Consider the following 21,829-nt stretch of genomic DNA (forward strand, 5'->3'; position numbering starts at 1 on the left):
CCATAAAACGTTGTCTCGACTCGTCTTGGTTGTTTAAGTTTATATTTTTCAGCCAAAGTTAGACGGGTCCTTTATAAGTGCAGTCAACATTCAAAGCGGAACTAAACGACGTTACGGTTTCTTCCGTAGCGCATCAGTGTGACACATGGAAAAGCCAAAACATAACATGAGCAGCGTTAGCTTTCCTTCAGCTCTAGCGAACTTGAAAACGAGAAAGGTTTGCGGGCTGAATATGTGAGTGTTTGTAGTAAAACATGTCTTCAGTTCAGCTCCAGAACGAGCAGCTAAATCCTGCCGAAGAAACATCTTCAGAGTTTGAAGAAATCATCGTCAAGTCCGAGGAAGAGACGGATGGTCAGAGTGGACTGCTGGATTTAACCCGGACTCCTCGGATCACCTCACAACAAACAGGCATGAGACACAAGCGATTATAACGTTTTACTAAGGAGATAATTGTCGTGTCAAGCTGATTGTGTTTCCGTATCTGTTGCGCTTCTACACGGAGTTTTACGACTGATGTCGAGCTGGATTAAAGGGCTATTCCACCGACTTTCTGTTTGTAGGAACTTGTTGCAGAAGGAGCTTAGCTAGAAAGTTACAATACATGGACTGATCATTAAAATGTTAAGAAACCACAACAATTGACCTTTTTTATATTTATTTAAAATGTTCTTTGTACATAAAATTGTACAATAACGGTATGCAGCTTGAAATTTTCATCAGTCTGACAGCTCAAACCTGAACAGAAATATTTTACACTGATAAGGGGTGTTGATGTTTCCATATAGTTTTACGTCTAATAATAAGAAAATATTATTAAGAAATAAGGAAGAATATAATAAGAAATAAAATAGTAAACATTACCAGTACTTTAATGTCATTTTGTTGTGGAAATTTGATGCTGAACTACTGAAGTTATCATTTTTATGTACTGATGTAAGAGCCAGGTTGCAGACATATGGACTAAATAAAACTGAGAAAATAGTCTTCAGATGCACTAATGAATTAATATAACTTTTGCTGTATTTTACTTACTTTTTTAAGCTTTTATTTTTTGCTTTTCTTTCTCTTTCTCCAGACCTGCCTCAACATTACGATTTTCAGGGGGAGAAGATTTTTAATGACCAGTACCAGCGTATCCAGGAGTTGACCTCTGGTTTAGACCAGAAGGAACTACAAGGTCCACAAATAAAACAGGAGTCTGAGGAACTAATGCATCACCAGATAAAAGAGGAGCAAGGAGAACCAGAAAATCTTCAAATAAAAGAAGACCAGGACGATCTGGAACATCTCCCGATTAAAGAGGAGCAGGAGGAAATACTGTGTGTGCAGATAAAAGAGGAAGAGAAAGAATTTCATCCTGGCTTTGTGGGACAAGATGAAGAACAGCTTTTGCTGAAAGAGCAGACTGATACCTTAACGGCAACGCTGACTAACGAGGAAAAATGCTGCAGTGAATCAGCACCAAACAGGAACCAACACAACTCCTGTGATCTTCCTGAAGCTCAGAACCAGGAAGGAAGAATGCCAGAGGATTCAGAATCAACAAGAGGAGAATTACCAAAACAAAATAAAAGACTTCAGAAAACCAGAGAGCATAAAAACAACGTTGACAATGCAAAACAAAAAAGCGTTAAAAAAATATCTTTAGGTAAGAGCAGGTATTCTTGTAAAACATGTAATGAAACATTTTTTCATAACAGCACGTTTATTAGACATCTGAGAACTCATACAGGTGAGAAGCCCTTTTCATGTACAATCTGTGGAAAATGTTACAGACAAAAGGGTCATTTAACTGATCACATGAGAACTCACACAGGCGAGAAACCCTTTGTGTGTAGCATTTGTGAAAAAAGCTTCAGTCAAAAGAGCCATTTAACGATTCACATGAGAATTCATGCAGATGAGAAGCCTTTCTCCTGTGTGGTCTGTGGAAAGAATTTTAGCCAGAAGGGTCAATTAGCTTATCACAACAGAAGTCACACAGGGGAGAAGCCTTTTTCGTGTATTCTTTGTGGAAAATGTTTTGGTCAAAAAAGTAGTTTAACTTATCACATGAGAAGTCACACAGGTGAAAAACCTTTTTCATGCATAAATTGTGGAAAGAGTTTTAGTTTGAAAGGCAATTTAATATATCACACAAAAAATCACGCATGTGAAAAGTCGTTCCACTGTGTAACTTGTGGAAAAAATTTCTGTAAGATAGAAAACTTTACAACTCATCTGAAAATTCACACAGGTGAGATGCCTTTTTCATGCATCACCTGTGGAAAATCATTCAGCCAAAAAAAAAGTTTTAATACTCACCTAAGAACTCACACAGGTGAGAAACCTTTCACATGTAAAATCTGTGGGAAAAGTTATATTCAAAAAAGTAGCTTAACGTATCACATGAGAATACACTCGCTTGAGAAACCGTTTTCATGTATTACTTGTGGAAAAAGTTTCAGCAAAAAAGATATTTTCAAATCTCATTTGAGAAGCCACACAGGTGAGAAGCCTTTCTTGTGTAACACATGTGGAAAACAGTTTACTCGCAAAAGCTTTTTAACAGTTCATCTAAGGGTTCACACTGGTGAGAAGCCTTTCACATGTTCTACCTGTGAAAAATGTTTCACTCGGAAAAGCTTTTTAACAGTTCACATGAGAACCCACACAGGTGAGAAGCCTTTCTCATGTTTGTCCTGTGGAAATACTTTCAGGCAAAGGGCTCATTTGATTTGTCACATGCGAACTCACACAGATGAGAAGATGTAATTTGGTGAATGCTTTGAAGTTTTTTAATATCTAGGAGCTTGGGCACGTTTTTAGAACCTGAAGTAACCAAAACGTAAAAAAGCTTCACATTTAAAAACAAATATTGCAAAAATACCTTCATAAATGTCTAAACATTTTTAAGCATGTAATGTATTTAATAGTGTACAATGCTTGCAGTTTTTTAATAAATTAAAGATGTTTTTTAAAGCAAAACATACCATTTTCTACATGTATTGTGTCTGCTTTTATTCTTTTCAGAAGGCAAAAAAATGGACACCCAGTATTTGTGGAGGTTAGGCACCACAACTGCCTGTCATTAGATTTAGAAAGCAGAAACAAATCCAGTTTGTCACATTCACAAGCACAAGATCATACATTAGCTCTAAGGTAGGAAAGTTAAAATAATATGTATGAAAATCTATATTTAAAAGGTTCTTATCCTGCTTTGTGCAAATGTCAAGACATAATGCACTAATTATGTGCAACCCAGGTACACTTTACACCATTGTAGGATGTCTGGCATGACTACAAAGTCAGACAAAGCACAATAAGTGAGAACTGGGTCAAGATGCTCCACCTCATGACGCTGCTTAAACAGATTATTTGGATTCCTGAACCTTTGATATGAGTGTTTGATATGATATGAGTGTTTATTGTCTGTGAATAATGTGTTAATAAAAGTAAAGTGTTACCCAAACTGAAGCAAAAGCAAAGCAGTATTTGATAAAAATGTACCTAAGTGCCTATCTGACCAGAACATGCGATAAATATTTATTTAAATTTTTCCCTGAAACAAATTCTGGTATCTGACAATGAAAATGACACAATAGCAAAACAAAATTCAGGCATAAGAAATGCTTTATCAAATCAAAACCTTTCAATATAAAAATATATAAAACTAATATGTACAGTAGGTAGTGTATACATGGTAGAACAAGGTTTATGGTGTTTACTATGTCTGGGCTTGGTGCATTTTTGGTGAAAACACGTTTATTCTTCATTCAGTGAAGTTACTCACAGTGGGTAGTGTCCAGAAATCCTACTCAAGTAAGAGGAGCAATACTCCATTTTATTTTTATTACTCAATTAAAAGTAAAAGGGATGGTGTACTGAAAGTACTCCTGGAAGTGTGTGTGTGTGTATATATATACACACACGGATCAAAAAAAAAAAAAAAATAAATAAATAAATATATATATATATATATATATATATATATATATATATATATTTATTTTATTTTTTTTTTCCCAAAAGGTCATTTAGGTGAATGTAGTTATTTCCACCTCTGCATATTTCTGGGGTCGTTTGGAAAACAGGTAATACCGAGTTTCTCCAGAAGATGGCAGTAATGCAGGCTGTTGGATTTCAGCTAACTGAGAATGACGTACTTCCGGTGCGTCACGTAATGAAACAACGGAAGCTAACGGAGCTGTTAGCCAGTTTTGTTTACATTTTTTGCTTGAGCTGCGTAAATGACTATCTGGAGCAACTATGTCTTCGCTTTCATCTCAGAGAGAGTTCACCAACGAGCCGTCACCTCCTGCTGAAGAAACATTGACAGACATTAAAGAAATCATTGTAAAATCAGAGGAAGAGATCGACGACAGCTTGGATTTCAGCGAGAAAACCCAACTGATCGTAAAACGTACAGGTACGAAGGTCCAGGTGCGGTAATGTCATTTTACCGATCAGATCGTGGGTCTGAATGTTGTTTGATGCCGTTTAAATTTCATTTTAGAGCAATAGAGAACATCCAATTACATAAGCTGTGGTTATACGGACTCAAAGCTGAAGTATTTCATATTTTTGGTTGTTTTTTTTAATAATATAATTATTCAGTACTGTAAGCAACGCCTTTACACTGGAGTTTTTGAAAGAGGGAGGCAAAAGAGCGACCAAGCTACCCGACCGTTTGTCTCTATACGTTAGCAGCGCCTGTACACTGTGTATTACGGTATCGGTACTGTTTCTGTGCTGCTGTTGCATCTGTGACCTTCAAGCTTTGCGACTCTACAAGGCAATAAAATACACGTTGGTTATTCTGGAAATCAGTTCAAATAGGGAGTTTAATCATGCTACGTAATAATCAGCCAAAACAAATGTAAAAACAGCAAATAAGGCAAAATCATCAGAAAAGGAATTGAATTAGGAGAGATACTTGAGCTTTGTTATGCTTATTTGTAAAAATATTTAAATGAAATACACACCTAGAAATTAGGGATATGAATTGACATAGAGGGAAACTAACATGAATAAAAAAATATCATTTTATAAATACTTGCATGTTAAAATATATATTGTCTACAATATGTAAATATTTCAGAAACTTCTCTAAATCTGTTTAAAGAGGACAAATTCAGTCAACAATTCTTTTACTCAGTTTTTCTTCCCTGCTATCAGAAACTTGTTTAAAATAGTTGTTTTAATGTATTACCTTTTTAGGTATTACAAAGTAAACCTGTCACATTGCTTATATTATGCCTTACATATAAGTTTTAAGTTAGGAAAAGCTCAGTTAACTCTTTTATGGTTGGAGGAGAGATTTGTGGAGCTCTACGAAATGCTTTGTAAATGTCGTTTAACTACTGATTTTAAAATTGATCTCTTGTTTTTATTCTTGCATTTTGTGAATAGACATAATTTTTGTTGTCCCAAAAGATTTTGAAAAAGAGTAAAATTTTGTCTGAGATTTTGCGCATTTTATCAATATTTGCAGGTGAAAGAAATGTGCATTTTGCTCTCGTTTTTCTGGCTTGTTTAAATCACAACATCAATTTCCATTTCCACACCAGCCTCTGCAGCAGCACACTGAGTGAAATGCAGAATTTGCTCTTCATTTGGATCTCTTTATGTTAATAAATCAGACCAAAGTGGATCCAGTGAGGGTTAGAGGAAGGAGTTTGGCACGGAAAAAGTTTTGGAATAGGGAAATACTTTTAACATAGAAAGCGAGAACAACGGCAAAGGACAAGATTTTCCAAAATGAGCAACAGAATGCTTACTTGTAAAGGTTTAAGCGAAACAAACTGACGATTTAAAGAAAGAGAAAAGTGAAGAGATGACATGATGCAGATACAGAAGCAACTGTGCATCCAGTCTTAACATAATATGCAGTCCATGTTTTTATTTTAGACAATTTTCTTTTTTTGTGAATTTTTGTTTGTCAGCATCACAAAGTTTGGTTATTTTAGGTTTGAATTTAATTGGCGTTAAATCGTTTGTTGTTTTGGGGATAAGTTGGACAAGTAATCAGTTTCATGTCTGTTTGCTTGTTTAGACCTTCAACATCATGATATTAAGAAGGAGGAGGATTTTTCTGACCAGGAGGAGCCAGAGCCCCTGACAATGAAAGAAGAACCGAGTGAGCTACAACATCTGCAGATAAAAGAAGAAGAGAATGAGCTCTGCATCAATCAGGATGAAGAACAACTTGTGGTGAAGAAGCAGGAGATGAAAACCTTTCCTGCATCTCCTACCAGTGTAGAAATAAGCTGCAGTGAACCCGAACCAAACAGGGAGCAACTCGTCTCTCGGGACGGCTGTGATGCTGAGGACCGAAATCAGGAAGAAAGCAATGATGAAGACACAGAAATAAGCAGCGATGAAGAACCGAAACAAAATAACAGATGTCAGAAAACCAGAGGGTATGATAACAATTCTGACAAATTAAAACAAAAAGAGCAGAAGAAAACGCACAAAGATAAAAATCTGTATTCATGTACGATGTGTGATAAATTGTTTTCTCAAAAGACTCACTTGATCTACCACATGAGAACGCACACAGGTGAGAAGCCTTTCTCATGCAAGTTTTGTGGAAAATGTTTCAGTCGAGAAAGTATTGTGAACAATCACCTGAGAATCCACACAGGCGAAAAGCCCTTCTCATGTCTGACCTGTGGAAAAAGTTTCACTCTCAAACATAAGTTGACGGATCACATGAGAATTCACACAGGTGAGAAACCGTTTCCGTGCAACGCTTGTGATAAATCTTTTAATCTAAAAAGCAATCTAAAGCAGCACTTGAGAATCCACACGGGCGAGAAGCCTTTCTCATGTGTGACCTGCGGTAAAAGTTTCAGTCAAAGAAGTCAAGTAACGCTTCACATGAGAAGTCACACGGGTGACCGACCTTTTTCATGCGTGACCTGTGGGAAAAGTTACAGCCACAAAGGTCACCTAACTGATCACATGAGAACTCACACAGGTGAGAAGCCATTTTCATGTCTGACATGTGGAAAAAGTTACAGTCAGAAAGGCCATTTGACAGTTCACATGCGAATTCACACAGGTGAGAGGCCGTTTCCATGTAGCACCTGTGGAAAAACCTTCAGTCGAAGAAGTCGTTTAAAAAAACACGTGAGAATTCACACAAGATAGACGTCCTGTGTGACCTGTGGGAAGTGTCTCAGTTTAAGGAGATAAGAAGCATTTTATACAGCTGTGAACTTTAAATCATCCCCTCACATATTTTTTCTAATTTTGCTTCTTGGTTACTGAAATGTAAAAATCCGTAGCATCCGTGTCTGAACAATGTTTACATCTCTAATGAATGGACGGGTCTTCAGAACAATCTTGTGTTGAACTCACAGTAAGAGCTATAAGGAAAGAATAAAACTACTGTTTGCTCTTACACACACACAGAGGTTCACTTTAGAGTGACATTAGGTCATATTTAACAAATTCAAGCATATCTAAATAAACACCAGCTTCTTCCTGTAAAAACTGTCTCTCCTGCTAAAGTTCAACATGAATGGATCAGCAACTACGGAGCAAAATTGGTTCCGTAAAGTTTGTTCAAAAGGAAAAAAAATTTGAAACTGAAATTCATCTGGTATCGCATGACGAAATTTAGGTCTCGGTAGCAAATACCTTTTTCATGAAATGTCAATTTGATTTGAATATTTTTTTCCCTCTTTATTTGATGCACTCAGATAAAACTTTTAAAAAAGCTATTTTTGTTATTTTTTTCAAGTTACATGTTTCTGATTTTTGTTTTGATTTAAAACATTCAAGTGTGACAGGAAGAGAAAAAGCAGAAGGAATCTGTAATGGTGTAAATACTTTCTCTACTCCACTGCAGTTGTTTGCTCAGTAATGGCGGCGTTTTCTTGTTGAATTAATTAAATTAATATATTTGAGAATTCCCAGGTTAGAAGCTGGAGTCTGAATTTAAACAAAATTTTACAATAGTGTAAAAATGACATGCACTTACTGACAAAGGTATTGATTTGCATTGCTACTAACAGTTAATCCACTGGTTCCCACTTTGCAACGTGAGCAAACTTAAACTGGATGTGACATCATGAAGAGTTCAGAGGTAAATGTGTAAAGGTTTGTAAATAAGTCGCGTTTTACATCTTGGTTGTTGAGTGCAAGTAAGTTGATGATGACATCATTAACAAATCTACGTATGTAACTTTGCTTTACAGCACGTAACAGAACAATCACAGCATTGTACTGGAGACCAGTTGTATTTGTAGAGTTTTATTTATGAAACATACAAATAAATAATAAAAATCATTACTTTGTGTTATTTGGTGGTTCATAAGAGATGGTATATTTAGGTTTACAGCTGATTTTGTTCATCTGTGCTTGTATGTACAGTATATTATGTAATTTTCAACATGTTGTTTGCAGTAAACTGAAAGACCCATGAAGACTAACCAGCATAATGCAGGTGGGTGTGAGTTCAGACAATTTATTTCAGGCTGTTTTGGTTTTTCAGTTTTAAAGTTATGGTGTATTTATTTCAGGAAAACATGGACCTTAAAATGAGGAGGACTTATCCTGCCAAATTTGACAATAGATGACATAAAATTCAACATAACTAAATAAGTGTAGAAATTAATTAGCTATTTATGGTTTTGCTTCCTTAAATGTGTATTTATTTATTTATAATTTTGGCAGGATCGGTCCGTATTAAAATAGTTTTTGACATAGACATGCTGTAAAGTCATTGTGATACATGATTCATCCATGGGGTGGCAATAATTCACAAAAATAGAAGAGGAAGAAGAAGAAGAATCCTCCAACTGAGATGCTAACGGTGTTAGCTTATCTTTGTCTGGTGTCATTTTGAGTCCCGTTGTGGCGTCTGAGCTGAATTTATGGGTATCTATAATCAAAATGTCTTCACCGAGATGTAAGGAAGAGATTAGTGACGATGAATTAACTCATGCCGAAGAAACATTCACGGAGCTTAAGGAAATAATCGTAAAGTCCGAGGAAGAGATCGATGGTGAGCGCAGACTGCTGGATGTCAACCGGATACCCCAGATAATCGTTCACCAAATAGGTATGAAACACCAGGAGTGCAAACATTTACCTGATGAGAGGATTTAGAGATCATTTATGCGGTTTGCAGTAAATTTTTGAGGTTTACGTATTACAGACCAGTCACGTACGTTTTCTGGCGTTATCCATTTCATTTCGTCCAAGCCATTTCTTGTTTACCAGGTTTTGCCTTTTCTAAAGTCAATCTACAAATCGTTTTTCATTTGCGGTCAGGCAAGCCAACGGTCGCAATGGGCTGAAATTAAGCGCCGCTCATATATGGTGTATTACGGTGTTAGAGCTCTGCGGTGCAGGTGTTTACGATCTATTGGTTATAAACATCATGTCAGAGAGGAGACTCACGTTTCAATTGGTTCATATGAATTTAACCAAAATTTTAAGAATATTTTTCTCAGAATTCTGTCTTTTTAAAATATTTTTATAGATTGTCAGATTTTCTTCTTTTTTTTTCTCACCCATGGGACAAATCCTTCATATATAAAATATAATTCAGGTGTAACAACAGCATGTAGGATCACACTAAGATATAAAAAACAATTAAAATATATCAAATGTAAACAAAAACAAACATTAAGAATATACTGTACAGTAATTATGAGATTATAACTTGAAAAATACCTTCCATGATGCAAGGAATGTGCAACTGAGTAGGTTTTCTGCTCTTAAATACATAACGGTCATTTGTAGTTGTGGCATCATGATTAACTTTGCTTACTTGCACTGATCTTACCTGGTTGCATTACAGGAGAAGTGGCTGACAGAGCCAGACCGTTGAGCTACTGCTTACATTCACTGAGTTGTAAACAGTGAATGTTTGACGTTATGTTGATACAGTTGGCTGCCGAGTTATTAAATGAAGCATAAGATGTGTCTCTGCTGTCAGCTCAGCCCCACAGACTATTGGCACACAACAGTCCCAAAATATTGTGCAGATTTTTGTAAGGGCTTTTATTTTACTTGGATAATAAGTGTGGTGGAAAATTACTATAAGTTAACATCTGCTGATCATGTTATATTAAATGCTTTTTTTTATATATATAACACTCTCACCAAAATGACTGTTTGGGTTACATGTACAAGGTTGGAAGTTGTTTTCTACAGCTGCATCAGAACCAGACTGTCTCGCCCCGTGTTTTGGATTCCTTACCTTAGTATAAAACTCATGTGTTGACTCTGCCTGGCAGAGCTATTCATCCAGACCTGCTTCATTATTGATTGATTATTGACAAGCATATATTGTGCGCAATATATGAATAAACCTGATTGAGTGATTTCAACTGACAGTTTTTGGTAAAATTAATTTTTATTCCACAACATAAGCTGTTTTCTTTTCTGTTTGCTTCTTCAGATTCACTGCATTATGTTGAGAAGGAGGAGGTTCTTGTTGGCCAGCAGCTTGGGGACCACGAGAGGAGCCTCCCAGTGGACCAGGAGGAACCAGAACCTTTGCAGATCAAAGACGAGCAGAATGAGCTAGAACATCTAGAGATTAAAGAGGAAGAGGATGAACTCTGCATCAGTCATGATGAAGCACGGTTTGAGCTGAAGCAGGAGACTGAGACCGTTATGGTGACTCTTTGGAATGAGGAAAAATACCACATTGAACTGGAACCAAACTGGAACCAGGTCATCTCTCAGGATCCGTCTGAAACAGAGATCCAGCATCAGGAAGGAAGCAGTGATGAAGACTCAGAATCAGAGACAGATGAAGAAGAGCAAATACAAAGCAAGAGATGCCAACATAATAACAGTGTGTGTTCTTGTGAAATTTGTGCTGAATTTAGTCCTCACAATAGTCTTTTGTCTCAAAGCATGGAAAATCACACAAAGGAAAAGTCTTTCTCATGTCTGACTTGTGGAAAAAATTTTTCTCAAAAACGTTTTTTGACCAACCATGTGAGAGTTCACACTGGTGAAAGGCCTTTCTCATGTTCAATATGTGGAAAAGGTTTTACTCAAAAAACTCATCTAACTCATCACTCTACAACTCACACAGATGAGAAGCCTTTCTCATGCTTGACCTGTGGGAAAACATTTAGGTTCAAAAGCAGTTTGAATATACACGTCAGAATCCACACAGGTGAGAAGCCATTCCTGTGTATGACTTGTGGAAAAAGCTTTAATCAGAAAGGTAATTTGATTTATCACATGAGAATCCACACAGGTGAGATGCCGTTCTCGTGTAGCGTCTGTGGAAAGGGTTTCACTCAAAGAAGTCAGTTACAACTACACATAAGAAGCCACACAGGTGAAAAGCCTTTCTCATGTGTGACCTGTGGAAAAAGTTACAGTCAAAAAGGAAATTTAACTTGTCACATGAGAACTCACACAGGAGAGAAGCCCTTTCCATGTCTGACCTGTGGAAAAAGTTTCACTATCAAAAGTCTTTTAAACAAACACCTCCGTACTCACACGGGCGAAAGGCCTTTCTCCTGTTTGACCTGTGGTAAAAGTTTTCTTCAAAAGACTCATTTAACGGATCATATGAGGATTCACACAGGTGATAGGCCTTTTTTGTGTATGACTTGTGGAAAAGGGTTCCTTCAAAGAACTCATTTAACAGATCACATGAGGATTCACACGGGTGAGAAGCCTTTCTCATGCAACACGTGTAATAAAACGTTTAGCCTAAAAAGTAATTTGAATTTACACATGAAAACTCACACAGAATAGAAGTCTTCCAAAAAACGTTCAACCAAAACTGGAAAGATCTGTTATAAAACACACAAATGTGCACATACACATAACTGTACGTATGCAAAGTTATGTAAAAAACTCACCACCCCAGCCTAGACTTTTAGGAAAAAGTCTAAAGCTGACTTAGATTAGATAAACTGTTCTCCTAATAATTTCCAATGCAGTGTTTATAAAATATGAAACAGTGGAAGGTTTAAAGCATTTTTGTAAAGTTATGACAATTTAATATGTTGAATTGATGTTTTTGAAGTTACTTGTCCACCTTGTAAGGTATGTCTTTTGTTGTGCATGTAGTTGCACAACAACTATGTTATCCAGCTGATTAACATTCAGGTTTCTTTAGGAAAACTCGGTTGTCTGTTTGTGTTATTACATTTCCAGGTACAAATGGAAAACTCACAGTTTACATTTCTGTTTAGAGTCAGACTGCAGACGGACAGAAAGAATCTGACATAACTGAGAATCTTTGCCCAATCAAGTCTACAAACAAGCTTAATCTACCTGTGTAAAATTTGGTTGCATTGGTTGAAATCTTTCCACAAGACGGTTTCTCAAGTAACTTCAACAAGATAAGGTTTTGCAGTGTGCTACCCAAACTGTGGACTCAAATCCAATTCGGATACTATAGGATGATCTTAAACATGCTGTCCAAACTTGAAAAGCCTCCGACATTGCAGAATTAAAATGTTTCTGCAGCACAAAGGGGACCAAAATTTTTCAGTGGTGACGTTAAACTTAAATACTAATTCCCAGTTATAGTGAATGGTTGTGACATGTATGACTCCACTAATTAGGCCTTTGCAGCAAAGCGCTGCGAAGGCCTATTGTTTTCATGCTGTTTATTATTACGATTCTGCCTCCCTCTTTGGGGGCCTTTTTGGAGGCTTTATCATATTCAAAAACTCACCAAACTTGGCGGACGCGTCAAGCCTGTTTAAAAATGTTGAATTTTAAGGTCGTCGCAAAAATTGCACACAAAAAATGGCTCAACGGCGCCACCTAGTAATTTTCAAAAGACCCATTGCTATTCCCTTACTTCATCGTAGAGACATGAAATTCGGTACAGTTGTAGAGCTCACTAAGACGCTCAGAATTTACAATTAATGTCATAGTGCAAGTATCACAGGAAGTCGGCCATTTTGGATTGAAGGTCCGATTTTGACCCTATTTTTGCCGTTTACAGCCTTCGTATTTGATCGAACTCCTAATAGGGATTTTGATTGATTGGTTTCAAACTAAACCAACCAAACTGGCATGAGCTTTATCTCCTCGCTGCATCGACTGATCCGCTCCAGATTTTTTGTGAGTCGTCGGGGAGGCTGCCAAACGCATTCATGTGTATCGCCTGGTGGACGGGCGGGGAAAATGCGTGAGCTTCTGGTGGCTGGCGGGCGGCGGTGCGGTCGGTGGCCGATAGGCCGGAGCGTCGCTGAGCTGCGAGGGCCGCTTGGCGCCGCTGTGCGGCTTTAATTTCATTTTATTTTTTAAGTACCTTGAAACGTGTTGTGAATCGGAATAAATAAATAAACTGATTCCAATTGCATTGATTTACTTTTTCCTTTAATAAATTGAAATGTGCTTTTCATAATGTAATAAGGTTTTCTCATTCCGGCATTAAAATTATTTTGATTATCTGAATCTGTTAGTTTAATTAAAGCGCAAAAACAAAAGTAACCATGTCTATATACTTATATTTCAAATGTGTGTACATTGAGAACAAAGTGTAAACAAATTCAATTCCTCCTATGATCAATAAACTGATTTTATTTTTCACATTAGTCGACTTTTTTTATTAAGAAGGGCATAAAAATGTCTTAAAAAGTGAAGTGGGATCTGTAAAAGGCAGAAGTGAAGTCTGTAAAATATGTTAAGAATAAAAGTACATTTTTTAAGTGAACGGAGGATGCTTAAAGTTTTTTAGGATTGTGCTAAGTAACCTCTTTGGAAATTAAATTATAGTAACCCTGAAAAATAGGATCTTACCCTTAAAGTGCATCTTTCGCTTTTGTCATAACGTTATCGTAATGACGTATGGGCAAAGATGCATTCATGGGCCCAATATGGGTGGGAATTTACAGCTACTTCATGTAAACACCGTTTTCAACTAATACACCACCCAGTGACATAGATAAAAGATGTTCAAAGTCTAAAAAATGTAAAAAAAATTGCTATTATAGTTTATTATATATAGTTTACATAATAAGAAATGTTTTGTTCGATTTGTCTGGGTTCCTGCTCATGAAATGAAGAAGTAGATATATTAGCTAAACAGGCCCTGGAATCAGATATTATTAACTTAAGTATTCCTTTCAGCAAAAGTGGGGGTAAATCTATTATTTCAAATGAAATCTTTAAGGTTTGGCAGGATCACTGGGCTAATCATTACACTGGAAGAGATTTATATAAAATTTAAAAGACTGTGGGAGTTAAGAGTTGTATGAATGGAAGACGGAAAGAAGAGGTAGTCTTATCTCGACTTAGAATTGGTCATACTGGACTTAATAGTTCTCTTTTCAGAATAGGGAAACATGAAATAGGGACTTGTAATTATTGTAATCAGATGGAAACAGTGGAACATGTTTTATTAGAATGTATTCAGAGGAACGTCAGCACTTAAATTCAATACTAAATAGAAAGAAAATAGGATTTTCTATGATAAATCTTTCAGGAAATAAATTCTGCTAAATCAATTAATTATTAATTAGATTTTTTTTAAAACACTGGGTTATTTAATCATATATATATATATATATATATATATATATATATATATATATATATATATATATATATATATATATATATATATATATATATAGTTCTGCTGGGATCCATATGGTTATTTGTATTTGTTATAATATATGTATTTGTTATATATATATATATATATATATATATATATATATATAGTTCTGCTGGGATCCATATGGTTATTTGTATTTGTTATAATATATGTATTTGTTATATATATATATATATATATATATATATATATATATATATATATATATATATATATATATATATATATATATATATATATATATATATATATGGGGGGAGGAGGGTGTATGGATGTGAATTTGCACATTCGTGCATACCATTGAGGTGTGTTTTATTTTATTCCCTCTGAGATCATTGATGACCACACTCCAGTTTGGTAGGTGGCGGTAAATGCACCATAAGTTGGTAGCCATCCGCCAATAGAAATCAAAAGAAGAAGAAAAAAACCCCGACAAAGACAAAGAGGACGGCACGTGGTCTGTTTCCAGTTTCTCTAAAAATATCTTCAGTCCAGCTTGAACGAGTTTATCAACGAGCCGTTAACTGCTGCTGAAGAAACATTCACAGAGTTTAAAGAAATCATCGTCAAGTCGGAGGAAGAGATGGATGATCATCGCAGACTGCTGGATTTCTCCCGGAGGCCCCAGATAATCTTACACCGAATAGGTAGGAACCAGCAGCGTTTGGATGCAGGTTAAGGTCTAAATGTCTGCACCTTTCTGTATGAGGATCATTTTAGTAAATGTTCTTTTCCCGTATAAATGTTTTGTTAACCGGTAAATGAACGCAGGAATCACAATTACGCTGTGAAAATGGCTTATTAATGTAGAAATAAAATGGAGCCAAAAACCTTTTTTATGGCTTTTCCTCCTTTAACTACACGAAGCTGAAGTTGGTTTGGGATTTGTGAAACTTTTTTCTGATTTGTGAAACTTTATGTAACAGACGGCTGCAGAAGATCTTTCCTTCCAACAACCATCTCCATCTACAATAACTCTTGGAAGAATTCATGAGTAACACCAACATTTAATTTCCCATTAGGATTAATAAAGTGATTTTGAATTAGAATTGAATTGGAATTTTAAAAAACTGCATGGAACAAGTGTGAATAGTAATCTAAACTTTAGTGAAGTTTCACAAATCCCAAACATGAATTAAAATATTCTGCTATTAGAGAAGAATAATCTAGTCCAAGTTTGAAATACGTAGTTGTTGTAGTTTTGGCATTAGACCAGTTTTAATATGAGCTGGATGCAAAGATGGGTAAAAATGGCATTTTATTGAAGTTCCACAAATCGGATAAAAGTTTCACAAATCACAAAGATGGTTTTAAATATTCTGCTGTTAGTTGAAAATAATCTTGTCCAGGTTTCAAGAGTTTAGGTGTTATGGTAGTTTGGGAGTTTGAGCAGTTATACTATAACAGAGATTAAAAAGTGGTGAAATCAACCTTTATTGAAGTTTCACAAATCAGAAACATGGTTATAAATATTCTGCTGTGAGAGCAGATTAACCCAGTCCAGGTTAGAAAACTAAACAACTAAACTGTTGTTTAGTTTTACAACAGTTTAAAAACTAAACTGTTGTAGTTTTTAAACTAGACTCTATTAAAGATGTGGAAGGTAGTGAAAAATTAAGTGGACTCGCCCTTTAGCCATTTCCTGAATCAGAAGCTGGAATCGGAAACCAACTTCAGCTTCATCCAATGATCTCAGGTAATTACTAATTGGAACGTGCATATATAAGCTAGTAAAGCCTTGCAATGCAAACAGCATGAAACAATAATAGAGGTGTTATTATCTGTCAAACTAAACCTCATATAAAAGTCCAATCAACAAGCCACTGCTGCATTGAGGTGATGTTTCATACGTAGGTGTAACACATGAGAAAACCCGGATCGTGACAGACGACGTGGAGTTTCAAATAATATCAAGTGGCCTAGGCTCTCCCTATTAAAAGTACCCAGGCAAGTCTGGCTTAAAATTATGAAACAGAAGTAGTATACAAAATATATTTTATTTATACGTACTTTTATAATATTAAAAATAGACTTTATTATTCTAATTTAAAACCCAATGAAGCACAGCAACCCAGAACAAACACTAGGAGCAGTCTGAGACTTAAAACAACTGCAAACCAAATTAGTAGCACACACCACACACTACAGGATGATCGGTTACGAAATCGCAAGCGACAATCTTAGAGAACGATCAACGTTCTAAAATTGTCGTATGGAGAGGGGGGGGATTGTGTAGTGTGAACTATTGCATCGGGTAGTCGATGTGCCCATCTTCTCTATTTAAATCTAATTATTACTATAGGGCAACATGATATACAGACTTTATAATCTGCACTCTTTTGGTTGAATGCAGTATTTATTTCCACTTTGGCTTTATGTTGTTTAATTTTTGTTCAAGTAGATTTTTTATTAATGGAGACTGAGAATCCATGTTATTTATGGTTTTGGTTGTTTTGTTTTGTTCATCAGTTCCAGTGTTAAATGTTCTTTTGAAAATAAAGTGTATCTATCTTTGGCAGAAAATCGCATGCATTATTACGTCATTTCCATTAAATCAGTGTAAAATGGTCTTCAAACAATATTATCGTTTATCGCAATAATTTTTGAGACGATTAATCGTTCAGCAAAATTTGTTATCGTGACAGGCCTAGTAGCAACAATATAAAAAGCGACACTGACGTTACACAGAACCAGCCATAAGTGACACATCAAAAATCCATTTATCCTACCAGCAGCACATATATTGATGATCCTGCGGCGCCAGCGCTCATCCGACAGACATCCAACTGCACACAACAACACTCATAGCTTGGCTGCCACACTCGGTGCCTATCTGCACTAATAAGCCCGACAATGCTGTGAACCGGAAGTGAAGGTGGGGAAAAGCATAGACATAACATAATGAGTAGACCCCGCATGGCTGCTCTGGCGTAGGAAATACGGCGGCCATCTTGGAGCGGTCGTCCCTCCTACTTGGCTAAACCAAAACAGCAGAAGATGCCTCAGCACTGCCAGATATTTGTGTTCAGATCGACAGACTAAAGACGCGAGATCTCGGACGATAACGTTTCACAAGTAAGATGGACATATTACAGTTTATATTTTGTGATTAGAATATTACTATACTGTATTTATGTCCACTGACAAAACAACAGCTAATATTAGCTATCAGCTTAGTGTAATACCGGGGTTCAGCCCCGCTATGAAGGCTAACCGAGATTTTGTAAATCTTAAAAAGTTTTAAATATTCCCTAACATTGATTTAGATTATTCCACACAAAGTGGCAAAGACTCTTATTTATATGAAATTCTTTCACTCTGTCTAAAGTAAAATAGCTCCTGTTTTTGTTTTGAATGTTTCATAAAGACCATGTGAGGAAGAAGTGGGGAATGTCTTTAAGGAGAGACGGATTCACTGCACTGATGAATCTCAGCTGCTGAATCTCTCTTAAGCTCCTCCTCAGCTGGAAAACATGAATAAAACCTATATAGATATTATGTATATACGCACGTCCATATAAATATGTGTAGTTTAATGCATATTATTCAGCATTAATAATTATTTAAGCATCTTTATTTCTCTCTGATTGTATTATTTTGTGTTTGTATATTTATATGAATATGTATTGATATTACTAAATAACATATAACAAAAAATTATGACTGGTTGTGTGCTTTGTAAAATAATCATAATACAGAAATATCAACACATTCTATTCTGACTCTATTCTGTTTTCCCCACTAAGAATAGTTAAATATGCTCAACCTTATATCAGTCATTCAAAAATACTTTAAAAATCATTTCCTTGTAAATGTTGCTAACCTTTTAATAAGGTTTACAGAAAAATTGGTAAATATCTGTTTAGTATTTAGCGAGTTATGATTGATAAATGCGCTGATACGTCATTGAGTCTGTTAAACATAAAGCTGAGTGGAACGGTCGACCGCTCCAAGATGGCCGCCTTAAATCTCTTCAGTAACAATAGGCAAGAGCGGTCCATGAGGCGTTTATTTATAGTCTATGGGGAAAAGGGGCACAATGACGTATGGGCAAAGGTGCATTCATGGGCCCAATATGGGTGGGAATTTACAGCTACTTCATGTAAACACATTTTTCAACTAATACACCAAACAGTTACATAAATAAAAGAAGTTGAATGTCCAAACAACTTGAAAATTGCTTTTATAGTTTATTTTTTCCAGTTTGACAAGCAAATAACAAAGATCAAACTTTACATTAGTGATGTGTTGAGTAATGAAGCGGGTAAGACAGAGAACTCACCTAAACCTGAGCAGTTAAAGTTTTTATTTTTAAATAATAAATCATTGTGCCTGGTGACATAGCGAGTAACAAGCCAATCACAACTCTCTCTTTTCTATTTGTTTCTAGTTTTCTTTTTGATCCAGCCATTGTTTCATACAACCAAATTAATCAGAATTTATGTATCAGAATCACAAACATTTTAAACTTGTTTATTCATTGTAAAGCTTCATGTTTTCATGTTGCTTATTTTACATATATTGTCCAGTTGATGTCACAGTAGAGCAAATGAAGCACCGCGGTGCATCGGCTCATGAGTCGAATGATTGGATGGAGTTCCTCAGGGCTTTTAAAAAAGTGGACTAAAATTAAATTTGAATATAATTTATAGTATTTGTTTAAAATCCGTTCATTTGAGAATTCTCCAAATGTCAGCTGGATATGTCGATTCATCTATATCTCTGTCTACGCTCTTGAATTTTCAAATGGTTTTTTGTTCATTTCTGCCTTAAACGATTTACTTCAGTAAAGTTAACAATTACTCTTTTTCTCTGTTTTCTTCTCCAGATTCCCTGAAGTGTAACGTTTATAACCTGGAGAGGAGATCCACTCTGGACCAGGAGGAGTTAGAACCTGTGCAGGTGAAACAAGAACAGGAAGAGCCTGAAGATCATCAGATAAAAGAAGAGCAGGAGGATCTGAAACACCAGCAGATAAAAGTGGAAGAGAAAGAAGTTTACTGCAGTCAGGCTGAAGAACAGATTGAATTAAAACAGGAGACTGATACCTGCATGTTGATTCCTGTTGATGAGCAAACAGACCACACTGAATCAGAACCAAACAGGAACCAAGTCATCTTCCAGGAAGCTGCTGAAGCTGAGAACCAAAATCAGGAAAGAAGAAAACCTTTCTCATGTGTCATCTGTAAAAAGCGTTTGACTTTCAAATCTGATTTTGATGCTCACATGAGAACTCATACGGGTGAAAAGCCGTTTTCATGTGTGAACTGTGGAAAAAGTTTTAGTCAAAAACGGGATTTAACTCGGCACATGATGATTCATACTGGTGAAAAGCCGTTTTCATGTGTGAACTGTAGAAAAAGTTTTAGTCGAAAACAGCATTTAACTGAGCACATGATGATACACACTGGTGAAAAGCCGTTTTCATGTGTGAACTGTGAAAAAAGTTTTAGTCGAAAACAGCATTTAACTCAGCACATGATGATTCACACTGGTGAAAAGCCGTTTTCATGTGTGAACTGTAGAAAAAGTTTTAGTCGAAAACAGCATTTAACTGAGCATATGATGATTCACACAGGTGAAAAGCCGTTTTCATGTGTGAACTGTGGTAAAAGTTTTAGTCACAAACAGCATTTAACTCAGCACATGATGATTCACACTGGTGAAAAGCCGTTTTCATGTGTGAACTGTGGAAAAAGTTTTAGTCAAAAACAGAGTTTAACTGAGCACATGATGATTCACACTGGTGAAAAGCCGTTTTCATGTGTGAACTGTGGAAAAAGTTTTAGTCGAAAACAGCATTTGACTCTGCACATGATGATTCACACTGGTGAAAAGCCGTTTTCATGTGTGACCTGTGGAAAAAGTTTTTGTCAAAAACAGGATTTTACTCTGCACATGATGATTCACACTGGTGAAATGCCATTTTCATGTGTGAAATGTGGAAAAGGTTTTAGTCAAAAACAGCAGTTAACTGAGCACATGATGATTCACACTGGTGAAAAGCCGTTTTCATGTGTGAACTGTGGAAAAAGTTTTTGTCAAAAACAGGACTTAAGTAAGCACATGATGATTCATACTGGTGAAAAGCCGTTTTCATGTGTGAACTGTGGAAAAAGTTTTAGTCAAAAACAGGTTTTAACTCGGCACATGAAGATTCACACTGGTGAAAAGCCGTTTTCATGTGTGACCTGTGGAAAAAGTTTTTGTCAAAAAGGTAATTTATCTCAGCACATGAAGATTCACACTGGTGAAAAGCCGTTTTCATGTGTGAACTGTGGAAAAAGTTTTTGTCAAAAACAGGACTTAAGTAAGCACATGTTGATTCATACTGGTGAAAAGCCGTTTTCATGTGTGAACTGTGGAAAAAGTTTTAGTCAAAAACAGGTTTTAACTCAGCACATGAAGATTCACACTGGTGAAAAGCCGTTTTCATGTGTGACCTGTGGAGAAAGTTTTCGTCACAAGGTGAGTTTAATTCACCACTTGAGGCGTCACACAGGTGAAAAGCAGTAGAAGTATTTTCCATACATGTCCTATATTGAGGTTCACTATAGAACTGATTTGGTTTAAAACTAGAATGAAAGACTGGAGGGGTTTCATGTCTATAAAGCTGAAAATTGTTGTATTTGTTAAATGTGATCATTTGGATACTTGGAGATGTGCAACCATGACACATTTTCCTTCAGAGATGCTTTCTTGTTCTTTTTGGTATATTCTGTATCAAAAAACAATAATGATAAACTGCATGTTATTGTATTAACTTACTGTTTATGTCAAACTGTATGTTGTGTGTGTACAACATGAAGAGCAGAGGGCTCAGCACACAGCCCTGAGGAGTGCCAGTACTGATGCTGATAGATGAAAAGGCTTGGGGGCCCACTGACTATTTCATGCATTAACAGAGTTTGACCGGACATGGACTCCCTTCCAGAACATTCTCACATGATTGGACTTGAGGGATTGATTTGTATTATTCTGTACCATAGAGAGTTAGTGGGGTTTATTTTAAAAGTTTTTTAAATCAACAATAGGATGTACAGAATTGAGTGTTTTCAAAACATCTGCAAAAACGTATTTGTGATAGTTTTGTCTTTAAAGTAAAATGAGATTTCTTTCAAATTATTGTAACCAGTTTTACTCTACCTAATTAAAATCTTTTCAAATGAAAGAAAACGCATTTGTACTTTAAAGAAAATGCAAGATTCACCACAAACTAATTTTCATGCATTGATTGCACAAAGTACATGTGATTATTTTTAATATTTTGCTTTT

At 36.0% G+C, this 21,829-nt stretch overlaps 4 protein-coding genes across 6 annotated transcripts; all 4 read left to right on the forward strand.

Annotated features, from left to right (window-relative positions):
* The first annotated feature begins 126 nt into the window (after positions 1-126).
* LOC116730877 (gastrula zinc finger protein XlCGF57.1-like) lies at positions 127-21,226 on the forward strand. Of its 2 annotated transcripts, XM_032580420.1 has the most exons (3): positions 132-411; positions 1,079-2,108; positions 20,926-21,226. In XM_032580420.1, exons 1-3 carry the CDS (start codon positions 255-257, stop codon positions 21,068-21,070), a joined length of 1,332 nt encoding a protein of 443 aa, XP_032436311.1. In that variant the 5' UTR covers positions 132-254; the 3' UTR covers positions 21,071-21,226. The 2 variants fall into 2 exon arrangements, with proteins under 2 accessions (XP_032436310.1, XP_032436311.1); XM_032580419.1 differs by lacking the exon at positions 20,926-21,226 and having other exon boundaries at positions 127-411; positions 1,079-2,986.
* On the forward strand, positions 4,161-7,700 carry LOC116730911 (gastrula zinc finger protein XlCGF8.2DB-like). Of its 2 annotated transcripts, none has more exons than XM_032580477.1 (2): positions 4,161-4,411; positions 6,038-7,700. In XM_032580477.1, the coding sequence occupies exons 1-2, from the start codon at positions 4,252-4,254 to the stop codon at positions 7,135-7,137; spliced, it is 1,260 nt and encodes a 419-aa protein (XP_032436368.1). In that variant the 5' UTR covers positions 4,161-4,251; the 3' UTR covers positions 7,138-7,700. The 2 variants fall into 2 exon arrangements, with proteins under 2 accessions (XP_032436368.1, XP_032436369.1); XM_032580478.1 differs by having other exon boundaries at positions 4,289-4,425.
* LOC116730894 (gastrula zinc finger protein XlCGF57.1-like) lies at positions 8,770-13,522 on the forward strand. Its single transcript, XM_032580453.1, has 2 exons — positions 8,770-9,055; positions 10,403-13,522. The coding sequence occupies exons 1-2, from the start codon at positions 8,887-8,889 to the stop codon at positions 11,725-11,727; spliced, it is 1,494 nt and encodes a 497-aa protein (XP_032436344.1). The 5' UTR covers positions 8,770-8,886; the 3' UTR covers positions 11,728-13,522.
* LOC116730965 (gastrula zinc finger protein XlCGF8.2DB-like) lies at positions 19,796-20,899 on the forward strand (the record flags this gene model as incomplete). The annotated part of the gene is made up of 2 exons (XM_032580540.1): positions 19,796-20,420; positions 20,505-20,899. Coding segments are annotated over 2 exons (1,020 nt in total), but the record flags the coding sequence as incomplete, so codon positions are not given.
* Positions 21,227-21,829: the final 603 nt, after the last annotated feature.

The sequence above is a fragment of the Xiphophorus hellerii genome, chromosome 13 (assembly GCF_003331165.1).
Source record: "Xiphophorus hellerii strain 12219 chromosome 13, Xiphophorus_hellerii-4.1, whole genome shotgun sequence".
Taxonomy (NCBI): Eukaryota; Metazoa; Chordata; class Actinopteri; order Cyprinodontiformes; family Poeciliidae; genus Xiphophorus; species Xiphophorus hellerii.